The 25,032-nt window shown below is 34.1% G+C and overlaps 3 protein-coding genes across 3 annotated transcripts in view; 1 reads left to right on the top strand and 2 right to left on the bottom strand.

Annotated features, from left to right (window-relative positions):
- LOC124452299 (proprotein convertase subtilisin/kexin type 7-like) overlaps positions 1-25,032 on the top strand; it is a gene marked incomplete at its 5' end in the record, with an annotated part of 58,895 nt that overhangs the window by 31,776 nt on the left and 2,087 nt on the right. Inside the window, 3 exons of the mRNA XM_047002879.1 lie at positions 19,504-19,638; positions 21,639-21,767; positions 24,850-24,984. The remainder of the gene's footprint in view (positions 1-19,503; positions 19,639-21,638; positions 21,768-24,849; positions 24,985-25,032) is intronic.
- LOC124450253 (cysteine-rich and transmembrane domain-containing protein WIH2-like) lies at positions 3,940-7,946 on the bottom strand. The gene is made up of 5 exons (XM_047000883.1): positions 7,824-7,946; positions 5,894-5,995; positions 5,710-5,835; positions 5,386-5,505; positions 3,940-4,507 (listed from the first exon to the last, which is right to left on the bottom strand). The coding sequence occupies exons 2-5, from the start codon at positions 5,993-5,995 to the stop codon at positions 4,373-4,375; spliced, it is 483 nt and encodes a 160-aa protein (XP_046856839.1). The 5' UTR covers positions 7,824-7,946; the 3' UTR covers positions 3,940-4,372.
- Positions 12,006-22,147, bottom strand: LOC124452298 (transmembrane protein 233-like). The gene is made up of 3 exons (XM_047002878.1): positions 21,980-22,147; positions 21,649-21,774; positions 12,006-12,479 (listed from the first exon to the last, which is right to left on the bottom strand). The coding sequence occupies exons 1-3, from the start codon at positions 22,145-22,147 to the stop codon at positions 12,345-12,347; spliced, it is 429 nt and encodes a 142-aa protein (XP_046858834.1). The 3' UTR covers positions 12,006-12,344.

The raw sequence follows: 25,032 nt of genomic DNA, 5'->3' as shown, positions 1-25,032 counted from the left end.
TTCGATTGTCAATCGATTTTCTGTAGAATGCAAAGACTTTTTTCAGTATCCAAATGCTTTTCGAAACTTGTTGGTCATTAGAGTATGTACTCTGACTGGAAGATATGATATGATTTTTGATATATTGTATATTTACATGTTCATATCATTTCTATGAAGATGCAATAGTCACAGATGATCAATTTTGAATAATGTTTTTTACTATTTGCTTTATCTAAGCTTTATCTTGGCTGACCACAAACAAATCAATGCACAAATGAACCATCACAAAGCTTAACTTACTTCTACTACGACTTAAGTTAAATTTTCTACTTGTTGTAACATATTTATAGGTGGTGCATGGGGAGGCATATAACCAGTAGGGTGTACAGGTTGGTCTTGCTGTAGTGGTGAGGGATGACATAACCTGGTGATGGTGAGGGGTAACTTTATTAAGTTTTGATGTCCTTAATTCGTGCGCCAAAGTTCCTCAAATAACTTAGAAGTGGCATTTGAATTTTCAAAATTAGTTTGCATGACAAAAGTATGAATGACTAAAGGCTTGATTTTTTGCAAAATGCGTCTTACTATGAAGAATCAAATAAATAAAACAAACCATTACAATAACATAAAAAATTATATAGCAGTACGATTCTTGATAAATATACATTACTTAATAGATTGAATCATGAAAATTTTGTCAGGTTTAAGGAAATTACTATCCAAAATGAATGAAATTTTCATATAATGGTTTAAAGCGAGTTTCAATTTAGACGAAACAATTTGCTTGGCTTATTTAATGTTATCTTTGTAGAAACTATTATAACAAAGTAGATAATCCCTTTTTTCCATGAAGCCCACGGATGCTTTCCTTCATGATGAGAGAGTAATCTTGTATAAGGTGGCTCCCGTTCATCACGAGAGAGTTAGAAGAAAGTTACATTGTAAAAGGTAACAAGTAAAAAACGTATAAACATGATTAGAGTTGGTTTAAATTATAAGTCAAAAAGGCAGAAGTTGTTTGAAATTTTGCAGTGTCCTTGGATGTTCTAGTTTCTTTTGCGAGAAACTTTTTTTGTAAAAAAAAGACCAATTTTGAAAGCAAAAAATCCCGTTTTCGATCCCTGCCTCCCGATACCCCGAGATAGTTGAGCACTAGAGCGTCTCATGTTTATTAAGGGAACCAGATAATTTTATCTGCCACGAAGCCCATGGATGGTTTGCTCGTGATACATGAGAAACAGTGAATGAGAGAGTTAAATGTGTAAGGTTGTCTTAAATTATAAGTGTCAGAAAAAGGCACAGTGTCAGAAGAATTGAATTGAAACATTGCTTGGTTTATTTTATGAAAATTGGATTAATTTGTAAACAAAAAGATAAAATACGAAAGCAAAAAAACCCCGTTTTCGGTCCATGCTTCCCGATACCCTCTTAAGCGCCGCATGTTAACGTTTCGGTAGGAGATTTCGGCCCCTCCACGCTATCCTACTTGGGAGATGCAATAGCAAGTTTTCGCTCATCAGACCCCGAGATCACCTGCGATAGGCTTTGCTCGGGGTACGCAGGGAGAGTGCGGTCGCGACAGAAGTCTGGGCCCCTAAGCCACTGCATACCTAATCGCACCCAGCTTCCACTGCTAGTTGACATCTACATATAATACTATACCTAGTATTAGCTTTATATAAATATACATAATTTCAAAGGTTTGCGAAAGTTGTGGTGTTAATAAAGTCATCACTGCGCATGCCCAGATAATTTCTCTAATAGGTATTTTACCTAAGTGAGGAAATTTTAGATATTTTAGATATTATAGATATTTTACCTAAGAAATAGATATTTTACCTAAGTGAGGTAATTGCCCCAAATGTAGTGCAAGTACATAAAGTGAGTCGTTGCCATGACTATGAACAATTAGTCGAGTGGACTACGCCTGCTCAAGCGCATGCGCAGATGATTTCACTGTTAAATTGGTACTAAGCATGCTATTTACTTCAAAATCGGTGGTAGTAGATGCAGTTGGTCGTTGCCATAACCATGAACTTGTGCAGCTGGTCAAATCGACTGCGTAATCTTAAGAAGACTGCGCATGCGCTGACGATTTATGTGAAAATTTGTGACTGAGCAAGCTAATTACTCCCAAATTGGTACTATTGCATACAGTTGGTCGTTGCCATGACCATTAACTCAGAGAGTAAGTGCAGTTGACTACACATGCTCAGATTAATTCTCAATTAATTTGTGATGGAGCGAGCTCTGAAATTGGTGCTATGCACTTAGCAATTTTTCAATCATATATTTTAGGCACGCTGTGAAAGCCAATTTGGATTATTGATTTTGTATATTCTTGTTAAAACACTGCATAGGGAGAAAATCGAAATTGAAATTTGATTACAATCACCATAACCAGAGTCTTTTCCTTTTACGAAAAACATTCACGCAAACAGATTTGAAGGCATTTCAATACGGAAAGAAATCAAACGTAAAATCACGTAAATATTGTCGTGAGACACGTGATACATGTTTCATTTTGTACTCTTTTGTAAATGAAAGTAGACCTTATTTAAATTTTCTTTCTACAACATATTGCTTATTGGTTTAAATTATTGTGTTTGCATAGAAACAAGTACCTCGCACATTTGAATTATTTTATTTCAAATAATTAAATTATGATAAGTAAACAATTAAATTATCATGAATTATGCAACCAGTTTGAATGAGAATAATTTTAACTGAGTTTATGAAATGGTTTGTTTTATGGTATTTTTGTTACTGTAAATGAACTATGAAAACTTGATTACATACACCACATGTAGGATTGACTCTGCTTACTGCAACAACTCTCTTGCAAATCGATGATTTTTTATGAACTTCATTCCAATCGTGTTCGTTCAAGCTACGTGAAACTTTGAACTTCATAAAAAACCAGAGAATGTTTTTTCGTGTGTGTAAAATCCCATTTTTTAAGTTGGCCTTTCAATTGAGATTTTTCACTTCGTGGTTTAATGCCTTATCAAAAAACAAGACGTTTTCGAGAATGGCCTGCTTGAATTTTAAGAGCTTTGTTATGATCAACTGAAAGCAATAGAGATGTAAATAAAAGAAAGGTGTCTGATTCTTTTTCAAGAGAGCACATCACCCATGTATGATAAACCATTGTCGAAAATCAAAAGTAACGTTTTACTAACATTTTGTAAATGAAATCTGACCTTATTTGTGCTTAATATTGCAGCATAATGCTTATTGGTTATATATATTATGTTTGTATAGAAAGAAGTACCTCAGTCAGGTGACTTGACGATGGCAAAATGCGAATTGGCCAACTGCAACACAGACAAGCAAAAATCCACTTTCCTATGTGATCATTGACAACTAGAATGATTGTTGTTACTGCTACAGGCTGAGGTTGGTTTTAAAAATATCACATTGAAATTTCTCTTACTGCATTGCTCTATATTAGTTTGGTAAATTATAAATAGAAGGTTTCATGGGCTTAATGATTAATTTTTTTGTGCTTCTTATTTCCATCACAACTGTTGTAGTTTTATTGCTGCATTATTCCTGTTGGTGGCTGTAAGGGACGACCCTAAGGGGATAGGTTTGAGGGGGTAAGCTTGAGGTGGGCAATTTTGAAGGGTTTGACGGCCTGGGGCAGTGAACGTGCTGGGTATAGATTGGGGTTATGTTTTTTATTATGATAAAGGGAGGGGGGCCTGCTCCATCTCGTATAACACAATGACAGACGATCAATTTTGTCTTATTTTGTTGCCTGCATGACGAAGGATAACATTTTTTATTGCGATGGTCTGATTAACGTTTTCTATTTCACATACACTGTGTGTTTAAATTAATCGCGTAATTTTTTTCAAAAATGTTTGATTGCCAATGATATATAATGTTAAAATTTATCGTTCTCTATATATTGGTAACTTTGTACCTATACTGTGAGCTTGCAAAGAAGGCTTGCAACAAAAGAAAACAATTTTATTATACAAACTGATGTTTATTTATAAGTATTGAAGTAATTATTAATAACGAATACATGAAAACTTGGTATGATTCTTAAGGGTGACAATGGTGCATTAAGTTTTCATATATGGTAGATCATAAGGGTGACAATGGTGCATTAAGTTTTCATATAAGGTAGGTCATAAGGGTGACAATGGTGCATTAAGGTTTCATATATGGTGGATCATAAGGGTGACAATGGTGCATTAAGGTTTCATATATGGTAGATCATAAGGGTGACAATGGTGCATTAAGGTTTCATATACGGTGGATCATAAGGGTGACAATGTTGCATTTAGTTTTCATATATGGTAGACCATGAGGGTGACAATGGTGCATTAAGTTTTCATACATGGTAGATCATAAGGGTGACAATGGTACATTTAGTTTAGAAAGAATTGTATAATATTACCACTACATAAAAAATCATTCCAATGCCTATAGAAATAGCAGCCAGTTTTTTCGCAGATTCTGCTGATGCAATTGCACCTGCATAGTCACCGGTATCGTAAAGATTTCTTACCTAAAGGAGATAATGAACCTAGTTTTTATAACATAACATTTACACTTGTAATTTTTGTAAGAATAATTACATTTAGAACAGGTGGAAAGACTTTTTTGTTTAGTCTGTGTAATGGTTTGTTTAATAGTGGTTTTGATACACTAGTTAGATAATGAAAACTTGATTACATACACCATATGTAGGATCGCTTCTGTTTACTGAAGGCAGTCGCGCAAATCGATGATTTTATCATTTCTGTTTTGCTATTTTTGTGAAAATTTGATCTTCGTGAGCGAATGTTTTAAACTGTTAGTCTGACTTAAATTGGTCTTTAAGGATAGTGGGGTTTTTTGCTGCATTAATGAAAAAACATTCGCCACTGATGAAATGAGAGTAAAATGAATATTTTGTCGTGGATTGAGTTTTCAGTCGCTTTAATAAAGCAGAACAGTACAAGTGAATCTGATTGTCTTGTAAAATTGTCCATGTGTCATGTTTCAACCCGTTCTTCGCTATGACTTAGAACTCAATCCACTAGATGTCTTACTACAGTGTCAAGATGAGACAAGGACGTCATTTCAAAAGATGGAAAAAGCAAAACTCTAAATGAAAAATAAAATAAAGTTTAAAAAACCAATCCTATCAAACATTTTGAAAGTCAAACCTAAACCATCAAATTTGCAAATGTATATCAACTCAGGAAAAGCGGATAGTAGTCGTTAATGTCATCAGTTTTTCCATCTTTCAAGATGGCGGCTTGCCCCACTCGTAAACTATAGAATTTTGGCGGATTCAGAAATCTTGTAGATTGGGCTCCAAAGTAAAAAGTGCATTGAAACATATTGTTACTGTATATTGCTTATTGAATGTAAATATTTTATTTGTATAGAAACAAGTACCTCAGATGACTTTATGATGGCACAAATACCAATTGGCCAACAACAACAAAGACATGCAAAAATGGACAGTCCCATGTGATCTGGAATCATTGTTGTTACTGCTGCAGGCTGAGGTTGGTTCTAAAAATATCAAATTGATATTTCTCATCGTACACTTTACTTATTTATTTGTGAAGATACGTTATGTACATGGAAAGTTTGATCGGGTTAATGATTTACACCTATGGATAAAGCTTAAATATGTTGTTATGGAAAGAGAGTGCCTAAGATTTTGTTATACGTCAGTTATTAACAAGTTTTTTATGATTCTTTTTTTCTACTTACTTGGACAACAACTGTTGTGTTGTTACTCTGCTGCTGTTGTATCATTCCTGTTGGTGGTTGTGGGGGGTAACCTTGAGGTGGATAAGTTTGTGGGGGGTAACCATGAGGTGGATAAGTTTGTGGGGGTAATCTTGGAGTAGATTAGTTTGTGGGGGTAATCTTGGAGTAGATTAGTTTGTGGGGGGTAATCTTGGAGTGGATAACCTTGATTTTGAGGTTCTTGTTGTTGCGGGGAATATTGGGCTGGGTTTTCTTTTTCATTGGTGTAAGAAGGGGGTTGCTCCATCTTATATAAAAAACACCATAATTTTCATTTTTTTGTACTATATCCGTTTTAACTGTGCAGTGTACTGCGCATGCTCTGTTGGTAACGAATTAGATAATTCCATAATTTCGTAATAGCACGATTGAAATTATGCATTTAACGTAATACACAGGTTTTTTTAATTTTTTATTGCAGACGTGTTTTGGCAAACCTATGCCATTTTCAGTGCGGTATAATGAATGAATAATTGAATGGAGTTAATATGTAAAGAAATATGATACAAGACATGTGTATAGACAAAAGGGATGGGAGCGGAAGTTATTTACAATTATGTAGTGTTAGAGGTATTAAATATTTACAAGTTAAAGATAGTATTGACATGCTGAATTTGTTCGTTAAGATTAGGCTTGAGTATTTTGACGTACAGTGCTTTTTGTTTTAAAAAGAAGTGTGGGCACTGTCTAATATACGAAAGCAGGATTGTGAGTATTTACATTTGCAGTGAGGTGATGAGAGGAGGTGTTTGAATATGTGAGAGTTTTTATCGGAAGTTGTATGCTCTTTAATCCATGTGGAGAGGTGGCGGCTGGTTTCGCCAATGTAGCGAGAATAGACCTTTTCAAGGTTATCGCAGCCATATTGCAGAGGGTGCAAAAACATTGGGCCGAGCACACGGTCACGCATGGCGTCCATATAAATTAGTAATAAATGCGCAAAAATTACCCTTATACATATTGGCCATTTCTTTCAAATATATTTCTCAAACTTGTCGATTATAATAGTCGAATTATTATTTGCGATTTTTTATTCATGCGAGTCCAATTTTCTAGTAATCAAAGAGCGGAAAGTGAAAGAAAACATTTGTTTTCTTCTTTGAACAACTTGACCGTCGTTTGAGCGATGTTCTTGAGTTCGCAACACACGCACGTGTTTACAACAAGTATCACGAGGAAATATTCTACGGTAAATTCTTATTAGTATTTCCACTTATTTGTAAAGTAACATTGGTATGTTTATTATAATGTATGGCGACTAAACAGCCAGAAGTTGACTTGACTTATGAGTTCCGTACATTTGCGAACTCAAGAACATCGCTCAAACGACGGTCAAGTTGTTCAAAGAAAACTAATGTTTTCTTAAACTTTTTGCTTTTCTATTACCAGAAAATTGGACTCACATGAATAAAAAATCGCAAGTAATAATTCGACTATTGAAATGGACGAGTTTGAGAAATATTTTTGAAAGAAATAGCCAATATGTATAAGGATAATTTTTGGGTATATATTAGTAATTTATTTGGACGCCATGCGTGACCGCGCGCTCGGCCCAATGTTTTTGCACCCCTTGCAATATGGCTGCGATAACCTTGAAAAGGTCTATTACTTCCCGCCCATAAGAATTCGTAAACCACATTGGATTTTAAGAGGAAAGGGATGGGGTATTAACGGCATACCGGCGTCGATAAAAATGTTTTTTCCATAGCTATATGCGTAAAAGGACATGAATGATTTCTACAAAACCTATGTAATGAATGCTAGGTTTACCACAAGTAAACAGTCGTAGAAAATACAGCAATCATATCAAACAAACATAAAGAACAATCATATCAATACCATCATAAAATACCAACAATAACTTTGAGTATTTTAAGTTATGATCATTTTAACTATTAAATATTAAAAATGATATTCACTCTATTCGAAGTTTAGTTTGGATATTTAAAAAACAATTTCTATTCGTTTGATATTCGTATTCCTGTCCATCATTGTAAGTTCATGTTTGCTCATAACAGCTCTAAAAAACCTCTCGTATTTCGTTGTAATATTGTAAAAGCGTTATGTAAACCTACCTTCTTTTAAAATTTTCCGGTTTATCGTGGAGATTATTGAATAACTTTTACTGACTACTAAAGCCTGTTTCATACATAAAGAAACTGTAGACTAACGATGAAAAGGGTGGGGGGCACTATTATTCATCTATGCATGTTCTACTTCAATGATTTCTATTGAAATCAATTGTCATTACATATTATAACACATGAACATATGATATAGCTCCCCAATTATCTATTTGCCGGTCGCCGTCCGTTACTAATCATCAGTCGGTTTTAAGAGCTGAAATCTCGGAAAAGATGTTAAAGAATTATCCTTAGATGCTACTGAAAGAATATGGTCAATGCGTAGGCGAGTTGCGGAAGTCTACAGGTCGCTTTAAACGTGTCTGCTTTGATGGTTTTGAAATAAAAGTTTCTTTTTTATGATTACGTATGAAAGCTAATTTGGATTTCTTGTTTTGCATAATTTTTAGATTTTCGATTCGATTTTCAATCAATTTTCTGTTGAATGCAAAGACTATTTCAGTATCCAAATGCTTTTCGAAACTTATTGGTCATTAGAGTATGTACTCTGACTGGAAGATATGATATGATTTTTGATATATTGTATATTTACATGTTCATATCATTTCTATGAAGATGCAATAGTCACAGATGATCAATTTTGAATAATGTTTTTACTATTTGCTTTATCTAAGCTTTATCTTGGCTGACCACAAACAAATCAATGCACAAATGAACCATCACAATGCTTAACTTACTTCTACAACGACTTAAGTTAAATTTTCTACTTGTTGTGACATATTTATAGGTGATGGAGGGGGAGGCATATAACCAAAAGGGTGTCCAGGTTGGTCTTGTTGTAGTAGTGAGGGATGACATAACCTAGTTATGCTGAGGGGTAACTTAATAAAGTTTTGATGCGCCTTAATTTGTGCGCCAAAGTTCCTCAAATAACTTAGAAGTGGCATTTGAATTTTCAAAATTAGTTTGCATGACAAAAGTATGAATGACTAAAGGCTTGATTTTTTGCAAAATGCGTCTTACTATGAAGAATCAAATAAATAAAACAAACCATTACAATAACATAAAAAATTATATAGCAGTACGATTCTTGATAAATATACATTACTTTATAGATTGAATCATGAAAATTTTGTAAGGTTTAAAGATATTTACTATCCAAAATGAATGAATATTTTATATCATAATGGTTCAAAGCGAGGTTCAATTTAGACGATACAAATTGCTTGGCTTATTAAATGTTATCTTTGTAGAAACTATTATAACAAAGTAGATAATCCCTTTTTTCCATAAAGCCCAATAGATGCTTTCGTTCATGATGAGAGAGTCGTATTGTATAAGGAGGCTCTTGTTCATCACGAGAGAGTTATGAGAAAGTTACATTGTAAAAGGTAACAAGTAAAAAACGTATAAACATGATTAGAGTTGGTTTAAATTATAAGTGAAAAATGCCGAAGTTGTTTGAACCTTTGCAATATCCTTGGATGTTCTAGTTTCTGTTGTGAGAAAATTTTTTTGTAAAAAAAAGACAAAGTTCGAAAGCAAAAAATCCCGTTTTCGATCCCTGCCTCCCGATACCCCGAGATAGTTGAGCACTAGAGCGTTGCATTGCAATTAAGGGACCAGATAATCCTATCTGCTACGAAGCCCATGGATGGTTTGCTCGTGATACATGAGAAACAGTAAATGAGAGAGTTAAATGTTTAAGGTTGTCTTAAATTATAAGTGTCAGAAAAAGGCACAGTGTAAGAAGAATTTAATTGAAACATTGCTTGGTTTATTTTATGAAAATTGAATTAATTTGTAGACAAAAAGAAAAAAATACGAAAGCAAAAAAAACCCGTTTTCGGTCCATGCTTCCCGATACTCTCTTAAGCGCAAGGCACTAGAACGCCGCATGTTAACGTTTCGGTAGGAGATTCCGGCCCCTCCACGCTATCCTACTTGGGAGATGCCAAGAGCAAGCTTCCGCCCATCAGACCCCGAGATCACCTGCGATAGGCTTTGCTCGGGGTACGCAGGGAGAGTGCGCTCGCGACCGAAGTCTGGGCGCCTAAGCCACTGCATACCTAATCGCACCCAGCTTCCACTGCTAGTTGACATCTACATATAATACTATACCTAGTATTAGATTTATATAAATATACATATTCAAAGGTTTGCGAAATTTGTTTTGTTAATAAAGTCATCACTGCGCATGCTCAGATAATTTCTCTAATAATTTGCGACTAAGTGAGGTAATTGCCCCAAATGTAGTGCAAGTACATATAGTGAGTCGTTGCCATGACTATGAACATTTCGTCGAGTGGACTACGCATGCACAAGCGCATGCGCAGATGATTTCACTGTTAAATTGGTACTAAGCATGCTATTTACTTCAAAATCGGTGCTAGTAGATGCAGTTGGTCGTTGCCATAACCATGAACTTGTGCAGCTGGTCACATCGACTGCGTAATCTTAAGAAGACTGCGCATGCGCTGATGATTTATATGAAAATTTGTGACTGAGCAAGCTAATTACTCCCAAATTGGTACTAGTGCATACAGTTGGTCGTTGCCATGACCATTAACTTAGAGAGTAAGTGGAGTTGACTACGCATGCTCAGATTAATTCTCAATTAATTTGTGATGGAGCGAGCTCTGAAATTGGTGCTATGCACTTAGCAAATTTTCAATCATATATTTTAGGCACGCTGTGGAAGCCAATTTGGATTATTAATTTTGCATATTCTTGTTAAGACACTGCATAAGGAGAAAATCGAAATTGAAATTTGATTACAATCACCATAACCAGAGTCTTTCTTTTACGAAAAACATTCACGCGAACAGATTTGAAGGCATTTCAATACGGAAAGAAATCAAACGTAAAATCACGTAAATATTGTCGTGAGACACGTGATACATTGTCGTGACACACGTGATACATTGTCGTGAGACACGTGATATATGTTTCATTTTGTACTATTTTGTAAATGAAAGTAGACCTTATTTAAATTTTCTTTCTACAACATATTGCTTATTGGTTTAAATTATTGTGTTTGTATAGAAACAAGTACCTCGCACATTTGAATTATTTTATTTTAAATAATTAAATTATGATAAGTAAACAATTAAATCATCATAAATTATACAACCAGTTTGAATGAAAATAATTTTAACTGAGTTTATGAAATGGTTTGTTTTATGGTGTTTTTGATACTGTAAATGAGCTATGAAAACTTGATTACATACACCACATGTAGGATTGACTCTGCTTACTGCAACAACTCTCTTGCAAATCGATGATTTTTTATGAACTTCATTCCAATCGTGTTCGTTCAAGCTACGTGAAACTTTGAACTTCATAAAAAACCAGAGAATGTTTTTTCATGTGTGTAAAATCCCATTTTTTAAGTTGGCCTTTCATTTGAGTGTTTTCACTTCGTGGTTTAATGCCTTATCAAAAAACAAGACGTTTTCGAGAATGGCCTGCTTGAATTTTAAGAGCTTTGTTATGATCAACTGAAAGCAATAGAGATGTAAATAAAAGAAAGGTGTCTGATTCTTTTGCAAGAGAGCACATCACCCATGTATGATAAACCATTGTCGAAAATCAAAAGTAACGTTTTACTAACATTTTGTAAATGAAATCTGACCTTATTTGTGCTTAATATTGCTGCATAATGCTTATTGGTTATATATATTATGTTTGTATAGAAAGAAGTACCTCAGTCACGTGATTTGACGATGACAAAATTCGAATTGGCCAACTGCAACACAGACAAGCAAAAATCCACTTTTCCATGTGATCATTGACAACTGGAATGATTGTTGTTACTGCTACAGGCTGAGGTTGGTTTTAAAAATATCACATTGAAATTTCTCTTACTGCGTTGCTCTATATTAGTTTGGTAAATTATAAATAGAAGGTTTCATGGGGTTAATGATTCAGTTTTTTGTGTTTCTTATTTGCATCACAACTGTTGTATTTTTATTGCTGCATTATTCCTGTGTTGGTGGCTGTAAGGGACGACCCTGAGGGGATAGGTTTGAGGGGGTAAGCTTGAGGTGGGCAATTTTGAAGGGCTTGACGGCCTGGGGCGGTGAACGTGCTGGGTATAGGTTGGGGTTATGTTTTTATTATGATAAAGGAGGGGGCTGCTCCATCTCGTATAACACAATGACAGACGATCAATTTTGTCTTATTTTGTTGCCTGCATGACGAAGGATAACATTTTTTTATTGCGATGGTCTGATTAACGTTTTCTATTTCACATACACTGTGTGTTTAAGTTAATCGCGTAATTTTTTTCAAAGATGTTCGATTGCCAATGATATTTAATGTTAAAATTTATCGTTCTCTATATAATGGTAACTTTGTACCTATACTGTGAAGTCGAAACGAAGGCTTGCAACAAAAGAAAACAATTTTATTATATAAACTGATGTTTACTTATAAGTATTAAAGTAATTATTAATAACGAATACATGAAAACTTGGTAGGATTCTTAAGGGTGACAATGGTACATTTAGTTTAGATAGCGTGGATTATTATGGACACTACATAAAAAAACATTCCAATGCCTATAGAAATACCAGCCAGTTTTTTCGCAGATTCTGCTGATGCAATTGCACCTGCATAGTCACCGGCAACGTAAAGATTTCTTACCTAAAGGAGATAATGAACCTAGTTTTTATAACATAACATTTACATCTGTAATTTTTGTAAGTATAATTACATTTAGAACAGGTGGAAAGACCTTTTTATTTTGTCTTTGTAGTGGTTTGTTTATATGATGGTTTTGATACATTGAATGGATAATGAAAACCTGGTTACATACACCATATGTAGAATCACTTCTGTTTACTGAAGACAGTCGCGCAAATCGATGATTTTATCATTTCTGTTTTGCTATTTTTGTGAAAATTTGATCTTCGTGAGCGAATGTTTTAAACTGTTAGTCTGACTTAAATTGGCCTTTAAGGAAAGTGGGGTTTTTTTGGTGGATTAATGAAAAAACATTTGCCATTGATGAAATGAGAATAAAATGAATATTTTGTCGTGGATTGAGTTTTCAGTCGCTTTAATAAAGCAGAACAGTACAAGTAAATTTGATTGTCTTGTAAAATTGTCCATGTGTCATGTTCCAACCTGTTCTTCGCTATGACTTAGAACTCAATCCACTAGATGTCTTACTACAGTGTCAAGATGAGACAAGGACGGCATTTCAAAAGATGGAAAAACCAAAACTCCAAATAAAAAATAAAAGAAAGTTTAAAAAACCAATCCTATGAAACATTTTGAAAATCAAACCTAAACCATCAAATTTTGCAAATGTATATCAACTCAGGAAAAGCGGATAGTAGTCGTTTATGTCATCAGTTTTTCCATCTTTCAAGATGGCGGCTTGCCCCACTCGTAAACTATACAATTTTGGCGGATTCAGAAATCTTGTAGATTGGGTTCCAAAGTAAAATGTGCATTGAAACATACTGTTACTGTATAGTGCTTATATAATGTAAATATTATGTTTGTATAGAAACAAGTACCTCACATGACTTTATGATGGCAAAAATACCAATTGGACAACAACAACAAAGACATGCAAAAATGGACAGTCCCATGTTATCATTGACAACTGGAATCATTGTTGTAACTGCTGCAGGCTGAGGTTGGTTCTAAAAATATCAAATTGAAATTTCTCATTGTGCATTTTACTTATTTATTTGTGAAGATACGTTATGTACATGGAAGGGTTGATCGGGTTAATGATTTACACCTAAGGATAAAGCTTAAATATGTTGTTTTGGAAAGAGAGTGCCTAAGATTTTGTTATACGTCAGTTATTAACAAGTTTTTTTATGATTTTTTTTCTACTTACTTGCACAACAACTGTTGTGTTGTTACTCTGCTGCTGTTGTATCATTCCTGTTGGTGGTTGTGGGGGGTAACCTTGAGGTGGATAAGTTTGTGGGGGGCAACCTTGAGATGGATAAGGTTGTGCGGGGTAATCTTATAGTAGATTAGTTTGTGGGGGGTAATCTTGGAGTAGATTAGTTTGTGGGGGGTAATCTTGGAGTGGATAACCTTGATTTTGAGGTTCTTGTTGTTGCGGGGAATATTGGGCTGGGTTTTCTTTTTCATTGGTGTAAGAAGGGGGTTGCTCCATCTTATATAAAAAACACGATAATTATCATTTTTTGTACTATATCCGTTTTAACTGTGCAGTGTACTGCGCATGCTCTGTTGGTAACGAATTAGCATAAGAAAATAAATAATTCCATAATTTCGTAATAGCACGATTGAAATTATGCATTTAACGTAATACACAGGTTTTTTAAATTTTTTATTGCAGACGTGTTTTGGCAAACCTATGCCATTTTCAGTGCGGTATAATGAATGAATAATTGAATGGAGTTAATATGTAAAGAAATCTGATACAAGACATGTGTATAGACAAAAGGGATGAAGCGGAAGTTATTTACAATTATGTAGTGTTAGAGGTATTAAATATTTACAAGTTAAAGATAGTATTGACATGCTGAATTTGTTCGTTAAGATTAGGCTTGAGTTCTTTGATGTACAGTGCTTCTTTTTGTTTTAAAGAAGAAGTAGTGTGGGCACTGTCTAATATACGAAAGCACGATTGTGAGTAATTAGATTTGCAGTGAGGTGATGAGAGGAGGTGTTTGAATATGTGAGAGTTTTTATCGGAAGTTGTATGCTCTTTAATCCGTGTGGAGAGGTGGCGGCTGGTTTCGCCAATGTAGCGAGAATAGACCTTTTCAAGGTTATTGCAGCCATATTGCAGGGGGTGCAAAAACATTGGGCCGAGCACGCGGTCACCCATGGCGTCCATATAAATTACTAATAAATGCGCAAAAATTACCCTTATACATATTGGCCATTTCTTTCAAAAATATTTCTCAAACTTGTCGATTATAATAGTCGAATTATTATTTGCGATTTTTTATTCATGCGAGTCCAATTTTCTAGTAATCAACGAGCGGAAAGTGAAAGAAAACATTTGTTTTCTTCTTTGAACAACTTGACCGTCGTTTGAGCGATGTTCTTAAGCTCGCATCACACGCACGTGTTTACAACAAGTATCACGAGGAACTATTCTACGGCAAACTCTTATTAGTATTTCCACTTATTTGTAAAGTAACATTGCTATTTTTATTATAATTTATGGCGACTAAACAGCCAAAAGAAGTTGACTTGACTTACGAGTTCCGAACATTTGCGAACGCAAGAACATCGCTCAAACGACGGTCAAGTTGTTCAAAGAAAACTAATGTTTTCTTAAACTTTTTGCTTTTCTATTACCAGAAAATTGGACTCACATGTATAAAAAATCGCAAATAATAATTCGACTATTATAATCGACGAGTTTGAGAAATATTTTTGAAAGAAATGGCCAATATGTATAAGGGTAATTTTTGCGTATCTATTAGTAATTTATATGGACCCCATGGGTGACCGCGTGCTCGGCCCAATGTTTTTACACCCCCTGCAATATGGCTGCGATAACCTTGAAAAGGTCTATTACTTCCCGCACATAAGAATTCGTAAACCACATTGGATTTTAAGAGGAAAGGGATGGGGTATTAACGGCATACCGGCGTCGATAAAATTGTTTTTTCCATAGCTATATGCGTAAAAGGACATGGATGATTTCTACAAAATCTTTGTAATGAATGCTAGGTTTACCGCAAATAAACAGTCGTAGAAAATACAGCAATCCATATCAAACAAACATAAAAAACAATCATATCAATACCATCATAAAACACCAGCAATAACTTTGAGTATTTTAAGTTATGAACATTTTAACTATTAAAGATGAACAATGATGTTCACTCTATTCGAAGTTTAGTTTGGATATTTAAAAAACAATTTCTATTCGTTTGATATTTGTATTCCTGTCTATCATTGTAAGTTCATGTTTGCTCATAACAGCTCTAAAAAACCTCTCGTATTTCGTTGTAATATTGTAAAAGCGTTATGTAAACCTACCTTCTTTTAAAATTTTCCGGTTTATCGTGGAGATTATTGAATAACTTTTGCTGACTACTAAAGCCTGTTTCATACATAAAGAAATTGTTGACTAACGATGAAAAGGGTGGGGGGCACTATTATTCATCTATGCATGTTCTACTTTAATGATTTCTATTGAAATCAATTGTCATTACATATTATAACACATGAACATGTGATATAGCTCCCCAATTACCTATTTACTGGTCGCCGTCCGTCAGTAATCATCAGTCGGTCTTAAGAGCTGAAATCTCGGAAAAGATGTTAAAGAATTATCCTTAGATGGTACGGATGGGAATATGGTTAATGCGTAGGCGAGTTGCGGAAGTCTACAGGTCGCTTTAAACGTGTCTGCTTTGATGGTTTTGAAATAAAAGTTTCTTTTTTATGATTACATATGGAAGCTAATTTGGATTTCTTGTTTTGCATAATTTTTAGATTTTCGATTCGATTGTCAATCGATTTTCTGTAGAATGCAAAGACTTTTTCAGTATCCAAATGCTTTTCGAAACTTGTTGGTCATTAGAGTATGTACTCTGACTGGAAGATATGATATGATTTTTGATATATTGTATATTTACATGTTCATATCATTTCTATGAAGATGCAATAGTCACAGATGATCAATTTTGAATAATGTTTTTACTATTTGCTTTATCTAAGCTTTATCTTGGCTGACCACAAACAAATCAATGCACAAATGAACCATCACAAAGCTTAACTTACTTCTACTACGACTTAAGTTAAATTTTCTACTTGTTGTAACATATTTATAGGTGGTGCATGGGGAGGCATATAACCAGTAGGGTGTACAGGTTGGTCTTGCTGTAGTGGTGAGGGATGACATAACCTGGTGATGGTGAGGGGTAACTTTATTAAGTTTTGATGTCCTTAATTCGTGCGCCAAAGTTCCTCAAATAACTTAGAAGTGGCATTTGAATTTTCAAAATTAGTTTGCATGACAAAAGTATGAATGACTAAAGGCTTGATTTTTTGCAAAATGCGTCTTACTATGAAGAATCAAATAAATAAAACAAACCATTACAATAACATAAAAAATTATATAGCAGTACGATTCTTGATAAATATACATTACTTAATAGATTGAATCATGAAAATTTTGTCAGGTTTAAGGAAATTACTATCCAAAATGAATGAAATTTTCATATCATAATGGTTTAAAGCGAGTTTCAATTTAGACGAAACAATTTGCTTGGCTTATTTAATGTTATCTTTGTAGAAACTATTATAACAAAGTAGATAATCCCTTTTTTCCATGAAGCCCACGGATGCTTTCCTTCATGATGAGAGAGTAATCTTGTATAAGGAGGCTCTCGTTCATCACGACAGAGTTAGGAGAAAGTTACATTGTAAAAAGTAAAAAACGTATAAACATGATTAGAGTTGGTTTAAATTATAAGTCAAAAAGGCAGAAGTTGTTTGAAATTTTGCAGTGTCCTTGGATGTTCTAGTTTCTTTTGCGAGAAACTTTTTTTGTAAAAAAAAGACCAATTTTGAAAGCAAAAAATCCCGTTTTCGATCCCTGCCTCCCGATACCCCGAGATAGTTGAGCACTAGAGCGTCTCATGTTTATTAAGGAACCAGATAATTTTATCTGCCACGAAGCCCATGGATGGTTTGCTCGTGATACATGAGAAACAGTGAATGAGAGAGTTAAATGTGTAAGGTTGTCTTAAATTATAAGTGTCAGAAAAAGGCACAGTGTCAGAAGAATTGAATTGAAACATTGCTTGGTTTATTTTATGAAAATTGGATTAATTTGTAAACAAAAAGATAAAATACGAAAGCAAAAAAACCCCGTTTTCGGTCCATGCTTCCCGATACCCTCTTAAGCGCCGCATGTTAACGTTTCGGTAGGAGATTTCGGCCCCTCCACGCTATCCTACTTGGGAGATGCAATAGCAAGTTTTCGCTCATCAGACCCCGAGATCACCTGCGATAGGCTTTGCTCGGGTACGCAGGGAGAGTGCGGTCGCGACAGAAGTCTGGGCCCCTAAGCCACTGCATACCTAATCGCACCCAGCTTCCACTGCTAGTTGACATCTACATATAATACTATACCTAGTATTAGCTTTATATAAATATACATAATTTCAAAGGTTTGCGAAAGTTGTGGTGTTAATAAAGTCATCACTGCGCATGCCCAGATAATTTCTCTAATAGGTATTTTACCTAAGTGAGGAAATTTTAGATATTTTAGATATTATAGATATTTTACCTAAGAAATAGATATTTTACCTAAGTGAGGTAATTGCCCCAAATGTAGTGCAAGTACATAAAGTGAGTCGTTGCCATGACTATGAACAATTAGTCGAGTGGACTACGCCTGCTCAAGCGCATGCGCAGATGATTTCACTGTTAAATTGGTACTAAGCATGCTATTTACTTCAAAATCGGTGGTAGTAGATGCAGTTGGTCGTTGCCATAACCATGAACTTGTGCAGCTGGTCAAATCGACTGCATAATCTTAAGAAGACTGCGCATGCGCTGACGATTTATGTGAAAATTTGTGACTGAGCAAGCTAATTACTCCCAAATTGGTACTATTGCATACAGTTGGTCGTTGCCATGACCATTAACTCAGAGAGTAAGTGCAGTTGACTACACATGCTCAGATTAATTCTCAATTAATTTGTGATGGAGCGAGCTCTGAAATTGGTGCTATGCACTTAGCAAATTTTCAATCTTATATTTTAGGCACGCTGTGAAAGCCAATTTGGATTATTGATTTTGTATATTCTTGTTAAAACACTGCATAGGGAGAAAATCGAAATTGAAATTTGATTACAATCACCATAACCAGAGTCTTTTCCTTTTACGAAAAACATTCACGCAAACAGATTTGAAGGCATTTCAATACGGAAAGAAATCAAACGTAAAATCACGTAAATATTGTCGTGAGACACGTGATACATGTTTCATTTTGTACTCTTTTGTAAATGAAAGTAGACCTTATTTAAATTTTCTTTCTACAACATTATGCTTATTGGTTTAAATTATTGTGTTTGTATAGAAACAAGTACCTCGCACATTTGAATTATTTTATTTCAAATAATTAAATTATGATAAGTAAACAATTAAATTATCATGAATTATGCAACCAGTTTGAATGAGAATAATTTTAACTGAGTTTATGAAATGGTTTGTTTTATGGTATTTTTGATACTGTAAATGAACTATGAAAACTTGATTACATACACCACATGTAGGATTGACTCTGCTTACTGCAACAACTCTCTTGCGAATCGATGATTTTTTATGAAATTCATTCCAATCGTGTTCGTTCAAGCTACGTGAAACTTTGAACTCCATAAAAAAACAGAGAATGTTTTTTCGTGTGTGTAAAATCCCATTTTTAAGTTGGCCTTTCAATTGAGATTTTTCACTTCGTGGTTTAATGCCTTATCAAAAAACAAGACGTTTCCGAGAATGGCCTGCTTGAATTTTAAGAGCTTTGTTATGATCAACTGAAAGCAATAGAGATGTAAATAAAAGAAAGGTGTCTGATTCTATTTCAAGAGAGCACATCACCCATGTATGATAAACCGTTGTCCAAAGTCAAAAGTAACGTTTTACTAATGCTGATATTGCTGCATAATGCTTATTGGTTATATATATTATGTTTGTATAGAAAGAAGTACATCAGTCAGGTGACTTGACGATGACAAATTGCGAATTGGCCAACTGCAACACAGACTAGCAAAAATCCACTTTCCCATATGATCATTGACAACTGGAATGATTGTTGTTACTGCTACAGGCTGAGGTTGGTTTTAAAAATATCACATTGAAATTTCTCTTACTGCATTGCTCTATATTAGTTTGGTAAATTATAAATAGAAGGTTTCATGGGGTTTATGAATCAGTTTTTTGTGCTTCTTATTTCCATCACAGCTGTTGTATTTTTGTTGCTGCATTATTCCTGTTGGTGGCTGTAAAGGACGACCCTGAGGGGATAGGTTTGAGGGGGTAACCTTGAGGTAGGTAACTTTGAAGGGTTTGACGGCCTGGGGCGGTGAACGTGCTGGGTATAGAGTGGGATTATGTTTTTTATTATGATAAGGGGGGGGGGGCCTGCTCCATCTCGTATAACATAATGACAGACTATCAATTTTGTCTTATTTTGTTGCCTGCATGACGAAGGATAACATTTTTTTATTGCGATGGTCCGATTAACGTTTTCTATTTCACATACACTGTGTGTTTAAATTAATCGCGTAATTTTTTTCAAAGATGTTCGATTGCCAATGATATATAATGTTAAAATCTATCGTTCTTTATATAATGGTAACTTTGTACCTATACTGTGAAGTCGCAACGAAGGCTTCCAACAAAAGAAAACAATTTTATTATACAAACTGATGTTTACTTATAAGTATTGAAGTAATTATTAATAAGGAATACATGAAAACTTGGTAGGATTCTTAAGGGTGACAATGGTGCATTAAGTTTTCATATATGGTAGATCACAAGGGTGACAATGGTGCATTAAGGTTTCATATATGGTAGATCCTAAGGGTGACAATGGTGCATTTAGTTTTTTATATGGTAGATCATAAAGGTGACAAAGGTGCGTTTAGTTTTCATATATGGTAGATCATAAGGGTGACAATGGTGCATTTAATTTTCATATATGGTAGATCATAAAGGTGACAAAGGTGCATTTAGTTTTCATATATGGTAGATCATAAAGGTGACAAAGGTGCATTAAGTTTTCATATATGGTAGAACATAAGGGTGACAATGGTGCATTTAGTTTAGATTAAAGATATCACGATAACTAAGATTATGAACACTACATAAAGAGCTATTCCAATGCCTATAGAAATACCAGCCAGTTTTCTTGCAGTTCCTGCAGATGCAATTGCACCTGCATAGTTACCGGTAACGTAAAGGTTTCTTACCTAAAGGAGATAATGAACCTAGTTTTTATAACATAACATTTACATCTGTAATTTTTCTAAGTATAATTACATTTAGAATAGGTGGAAAGATCTTTTTATTTTGTCTTTGTAGTGGTTTGTTTAATAGTTGTTTTTGATACACTGAATGGATAATGAAAACTTGATTACATACACCAAATGTAGGATCACTTCTGTTTACTGAAGACAATTGCGCAAATCGATGATTTTATCATTTCTGTTTTGCTATTTTTGTGAAAATTTGATCTTCGTAAGCGAATTTTTTAAACTGTCAGTCTGACTTAAATTGGTCTTTAAGGAAAGTGGGTTTTTTTTGCTGGATTGATGAAAAAACATTCGCCACTGATGAAATGAGAGTAAAATGAATATTTTGTCGTGGATTGAGTTTTCAGTCGCTTTATTAAAGCAGAACAGTACAAGTAAATCTGATTGTCTTGTAAAATTGTCCATGTGTCATGTTTCAACCCATTCTTTGCTTTGACTTAAAACTCAATCCACTAGATGCCTTACTACAGTGTCAAGATGAGACAAGGACGTCATTTCAAAAGATGGAAAAAGCAAAACTCCAAATAAAGAATAAAAGAAAGCTTAAAAAACCAATCCTATGAAACATTTTGAAAATCAAACCTAAACCATCAAATTTTGCAAATGTATATCAACTCAGGAAAAGCGGATAGTAGTCGTTAATGTCATAAATTTTTCCATCTTTCAAGATGGCGGCTTGCCCCACTCGTAAACTATGGAATTTTGGTGGATTCAGAAATCTTGTAGATTGGGTTCCAAAGTAAAATGTGCATTGAAACATAATGTTACTGTATAGTGCTTAAATGTTGTGTTTGTATAGAAACATGTACCTCCAATGACTTGATGATGGCAACAAGACCAATTGGCCAAATAGGACAAAACAGACAGGAAAAAATAGACAGTCCCAAGTGATCGTTGACGACTGGAACCATTATAGCTGAAGGCTGAGGTTGGTTCTAAAAATATTGTATTAAAATTTCTCATCGTTCATTTTACTTATTCATTTGTGAAGATACGTTATGTACATGGAAAGTTTGATCGGGTTAATGATTTACACCTAAGGATAAAGCTTAAATATGTTGTTTTGGAAAGAGAGTGCCTAGGATTTTGTTATACGTCAGTTATTAACAAGTTTTTTTATGATTCTTTTTTTCTACTTACTTGGACAACAACTGTTGTGTTGTTACTCTGCTGTTGTTGTATCATTGCTGTTGGTGGTTGTGGGGGGTAATGTTGGAGTGGATAACCTTGGTTTTGAGGTTCTTGTTGTTGCGTGGAATATGTGGCTGGGTTGTCTTTTTCATTGGTGTAAGAAGGGGGTTGCTCCATCTTATATAAAAAACACGATAATTTTCATTTTTTGTACTATATCCGTTTTAACTGTGCAGTGTATTGCGCATGCTCTGTTGGTAACGAATTAGCATAAGAAATAAAATAATTGTTTCTTATTGCGTCGGATATTAACGGCATACCGGCATCGATAAAAATGTTTTTCCATAGCTTTATGCTTAAAAGAACATGAATGATTTCTACAAAACCTTTGTAATGAATGCTAGGTTTACCACAAATAAACAGTCGTAGAAAATACAGCAATTGAATCAAACAAACATAAAGAATAATTATATCAATACCATCATAAAATATTAGCAATAACTTTGAGTATTTTAAGTTATGATCATTTTAACTATTAAAGATTAACAATGATGTTCACTCTATTCGAAGTTTAGTTTGGATATTTAAAAAACAATTTCTATTCGTTTGATATTCGTATTCCTGTCTATCATTGTAAGTTCATGTTTGCTCATAACAGCTCTAAAAAACCTCTCGTATTTCGTTGTAATATTGTAAAAGCGTTATGTAAACCTACCTTCTTTTAAAATTTTCCGGTTTATCGTGGAGATTATTGAATAACTTTTACTGACTACTAAAGCCTGTTTCATACATAAAGAAATTGTAGACTAACGATTAAAAGTGTGGGGGGCACTATTATTCATCTATGCATATTCTACTTTAATGATTTCTATTGAAATCAATTGTCATTACATATTATAACACATGAACATATGATATAGCTCCCCAATTATCTATTTGCCGATCGCCGTCTGTTACTAATCATCAGTCGGTTTTAAGAGCTGAAATCTCGGAAAAGATTTTAAAGAATTATCCTTAGATGCTACTGATAGAATATGGTCAATTCATAGGCGAGTTGCGGAAGTCTACAGGTCGCTTTAAACGTGTCTGCTTTGATGGTTTTGAAATAGAAGTTTCTTTTTTATGATTACATTTGGAAGCTAATTTGGATTTCTTGTTTTGCATATTTTTTAGATTTTCCATTTTCTATCGATTTTCTGTAGAATGCAAAGACTTTTTCAGTATCCAAATGTATTTCGAAACTTGTTGGTCATTAGAGTATGTACTCTGACTGAAAGATATGATATGATTTTTTATATATTGTATATTTACATGTTCATATCATTTCTATCAAGATGAAATAGTCACAGAGGATCAATTTTGAATAATGTTTTTACTATTTACTTTATCTAAGCTTTATCTTGACTGACCACAAACAAATCAATGCACAAATATACAAACACAAAGCTTAACTTACTTCTACTACGACTTAAGTTAAGTTTTTACTTGTTGTGACATATTTATAGGTGGTGGAGGGGGAGGCATATAACCAGTAGGGTGTCCAGGTTGGTCTTGCTGTAGTGGTGAGGGATGACATAACCTGGTTATGGTGAGGGGTAACTTAATAAAGTTTTGATGCTCCTTAATTTGTGCGCCAAAGTTCTTGAAATAACTTAGAAGTGGCATTTGAATTTTCAAAATTAGTTTGCATGACAAAAGTATGAATGACTAAAGGCTTGATTTTTGCAAAATGCGTCTTACTATGAAGAATCAAATAAATAAAACAAACCATTACAATAACATAAAAAATTATATAGCAGTACGATTCTTGATAAATATACGTTACTTTATAGATTGAATCATGAAAATTTTGTAAGATTTAAAGATATTTACTATCCAAAATGAATGAAAATTTTATATCATAATGGTTCAAAGCGAGGTTCAATTTAGACGATATAAATTGCTTGGCTTATTAAATGTTATCTTTGTAGAAACTATTATAACAAAGTAGATAATCCCTTTCTTCCATGAAGCCCAATGGATGCTTTCGTTCATAATGAGAGAGTCATATTGTATAAGGTGGCTCTCGTTCATCACGAGAGAGTTAGGAGAAAGTTACATTGTAAAAGGTAACATGTAAAAGACGTATAGACATGATTACAGTCAAATGACTCTGAAGATGACTACCGCTAAGGTTGTCGAAACGTCAGTCAACAACAACAAAAACAGTCCTTCTCAGGTCTATACCAACCTAGAAACAAGTACCTCGCACATTTGAATTATTACATTTCAAATTATTAAATTATGATAAGCAATTAAATCATCATAAATTATACAACCAGTTTGAAAGAAAATAATTTTAACTGAGTTAATGAAATGGTTTCTTTTATGGTGTTTTTGATACAGTAAATGAACTATGAAAACTTGATTACATACACCACATGTAGGATTGACTCTGCTTTCTGCAAAAACTCTCTTGCGAATCGATGATTTTTTATGAACTTCATTCCAATCGTGTTTGTTCAAGCTACGTGAAACTTTGAACTCCATAAAAAACCAGTGAATGTTTTTTCGTGTGTGTAAAATCCCATTTTTAAGTTTGCCTTTCAATTGAGATTTTTCACTTCGTGGTTTAACACCTTATCAAAGAACAAGACGTTTCCGAGAATGGCCTGCTTAAATTTTAAGAGCTTTGTTATGATCAACTGAAAGCAATAGAGATGTAAATAAAAGAAAGGTGTCTGATTCTTTGTCAAGAGAGCACATCACCCATGTATGATAAACCATTGTCGAAAGACAAAAGTAACGTTTTACTAACATTTTGTAAATGAAATCTGACCTTATTTGTGCTTAATATTGCTGCATAATGCTTATTGGTTATACATATTATGTTTGTATAGAAAGAAGTACATCAGTCAGGTGACTTGACGATGACAAATTGCGAATTGGCCAACTGCAACACAGACTAGCAAAAATCCACTTTCCCATATGATCATTGACAACTGGAATGATTGTTGTTACTGCTACAGGCTGAGGTTGGTTTTAAAACTATCACATTGAAATTTCTCCTACTGCATTGCTCT

The sequence above is a fragment of the Xenia sp. Carnegie-2017 genome, unplaced genomic scaffold (genome assembly GCF_021976095.1).
Source record: "Xenia sp. Carnegie-2017 unplaced genomic scaffold, XeniaSp_v1 HiC_scaffold_24, whole genome shotgun sequence".
Classification (NCBI taxonomy): domain Eukaryota; kingdom Metazoa; phylum Cnidaria; class Anthozoa; order Malacalcyonacea; family Xeniidae; genus Xenia; species Xenia sp. Carnegie-2017.
The sequence above is the reverse complement of the archived record's forward strand: the minus strand, read 5'-3'. Positions and strand labels throughout refer to the sequence as shown.

What these genes read in the sequence shown, in the direction of transcription:
- LOC124450253 (XM_047000883.1), bottom strand. Translation starts at nt 5,995, where the DNA reads ATGGAGCAACCCCCTTCTTACACCAATGAAAAAGAAAACCCAGCCCAA. An exon ending in GTTATCCACTCCAAGATTAC is followed by an intron (nt 5,836 to 5,893) that starts CCCCCACAAACT and finishes ACTCCAAGATTA; the next exon opens with CCCCCACAAACTTATCCACC. An exon ending in CCATCATAAAGTCATCTGAG is followed by an intron (nt 4,508 to 5,385) that starts GTACTTGTTTCT and finishes TATCTCCTTTAG; the next exon opens with GTAAGAAATCTTTACGATAC.
- LOC124452298 (XM_047002878.1), bottom strand. Translation starts at nt 22,147, where the DNA reads ATGGAGCAACCCCCTTCTTACACCAATGAAAAAGACAACCCAGCCACA. An exon ending in ACACAACAGTTGTTGTCCAA is followed by an intron (nt 21,775 to 21,979) that starts GTAAGTAGAAAA and finishes CAATATTTTTAG; the next exon opens with AACCAACCTCAGCCTTCAGC. An exon ending in CCATCATCAAGTCATTGGAG is followed by an intron (nt 12,480 to 21,648) that starts GTACATGTTTCT and finishes TATCTCCTTTAG; the next exon opens with GTAAGAAATCTTTACGTTGC.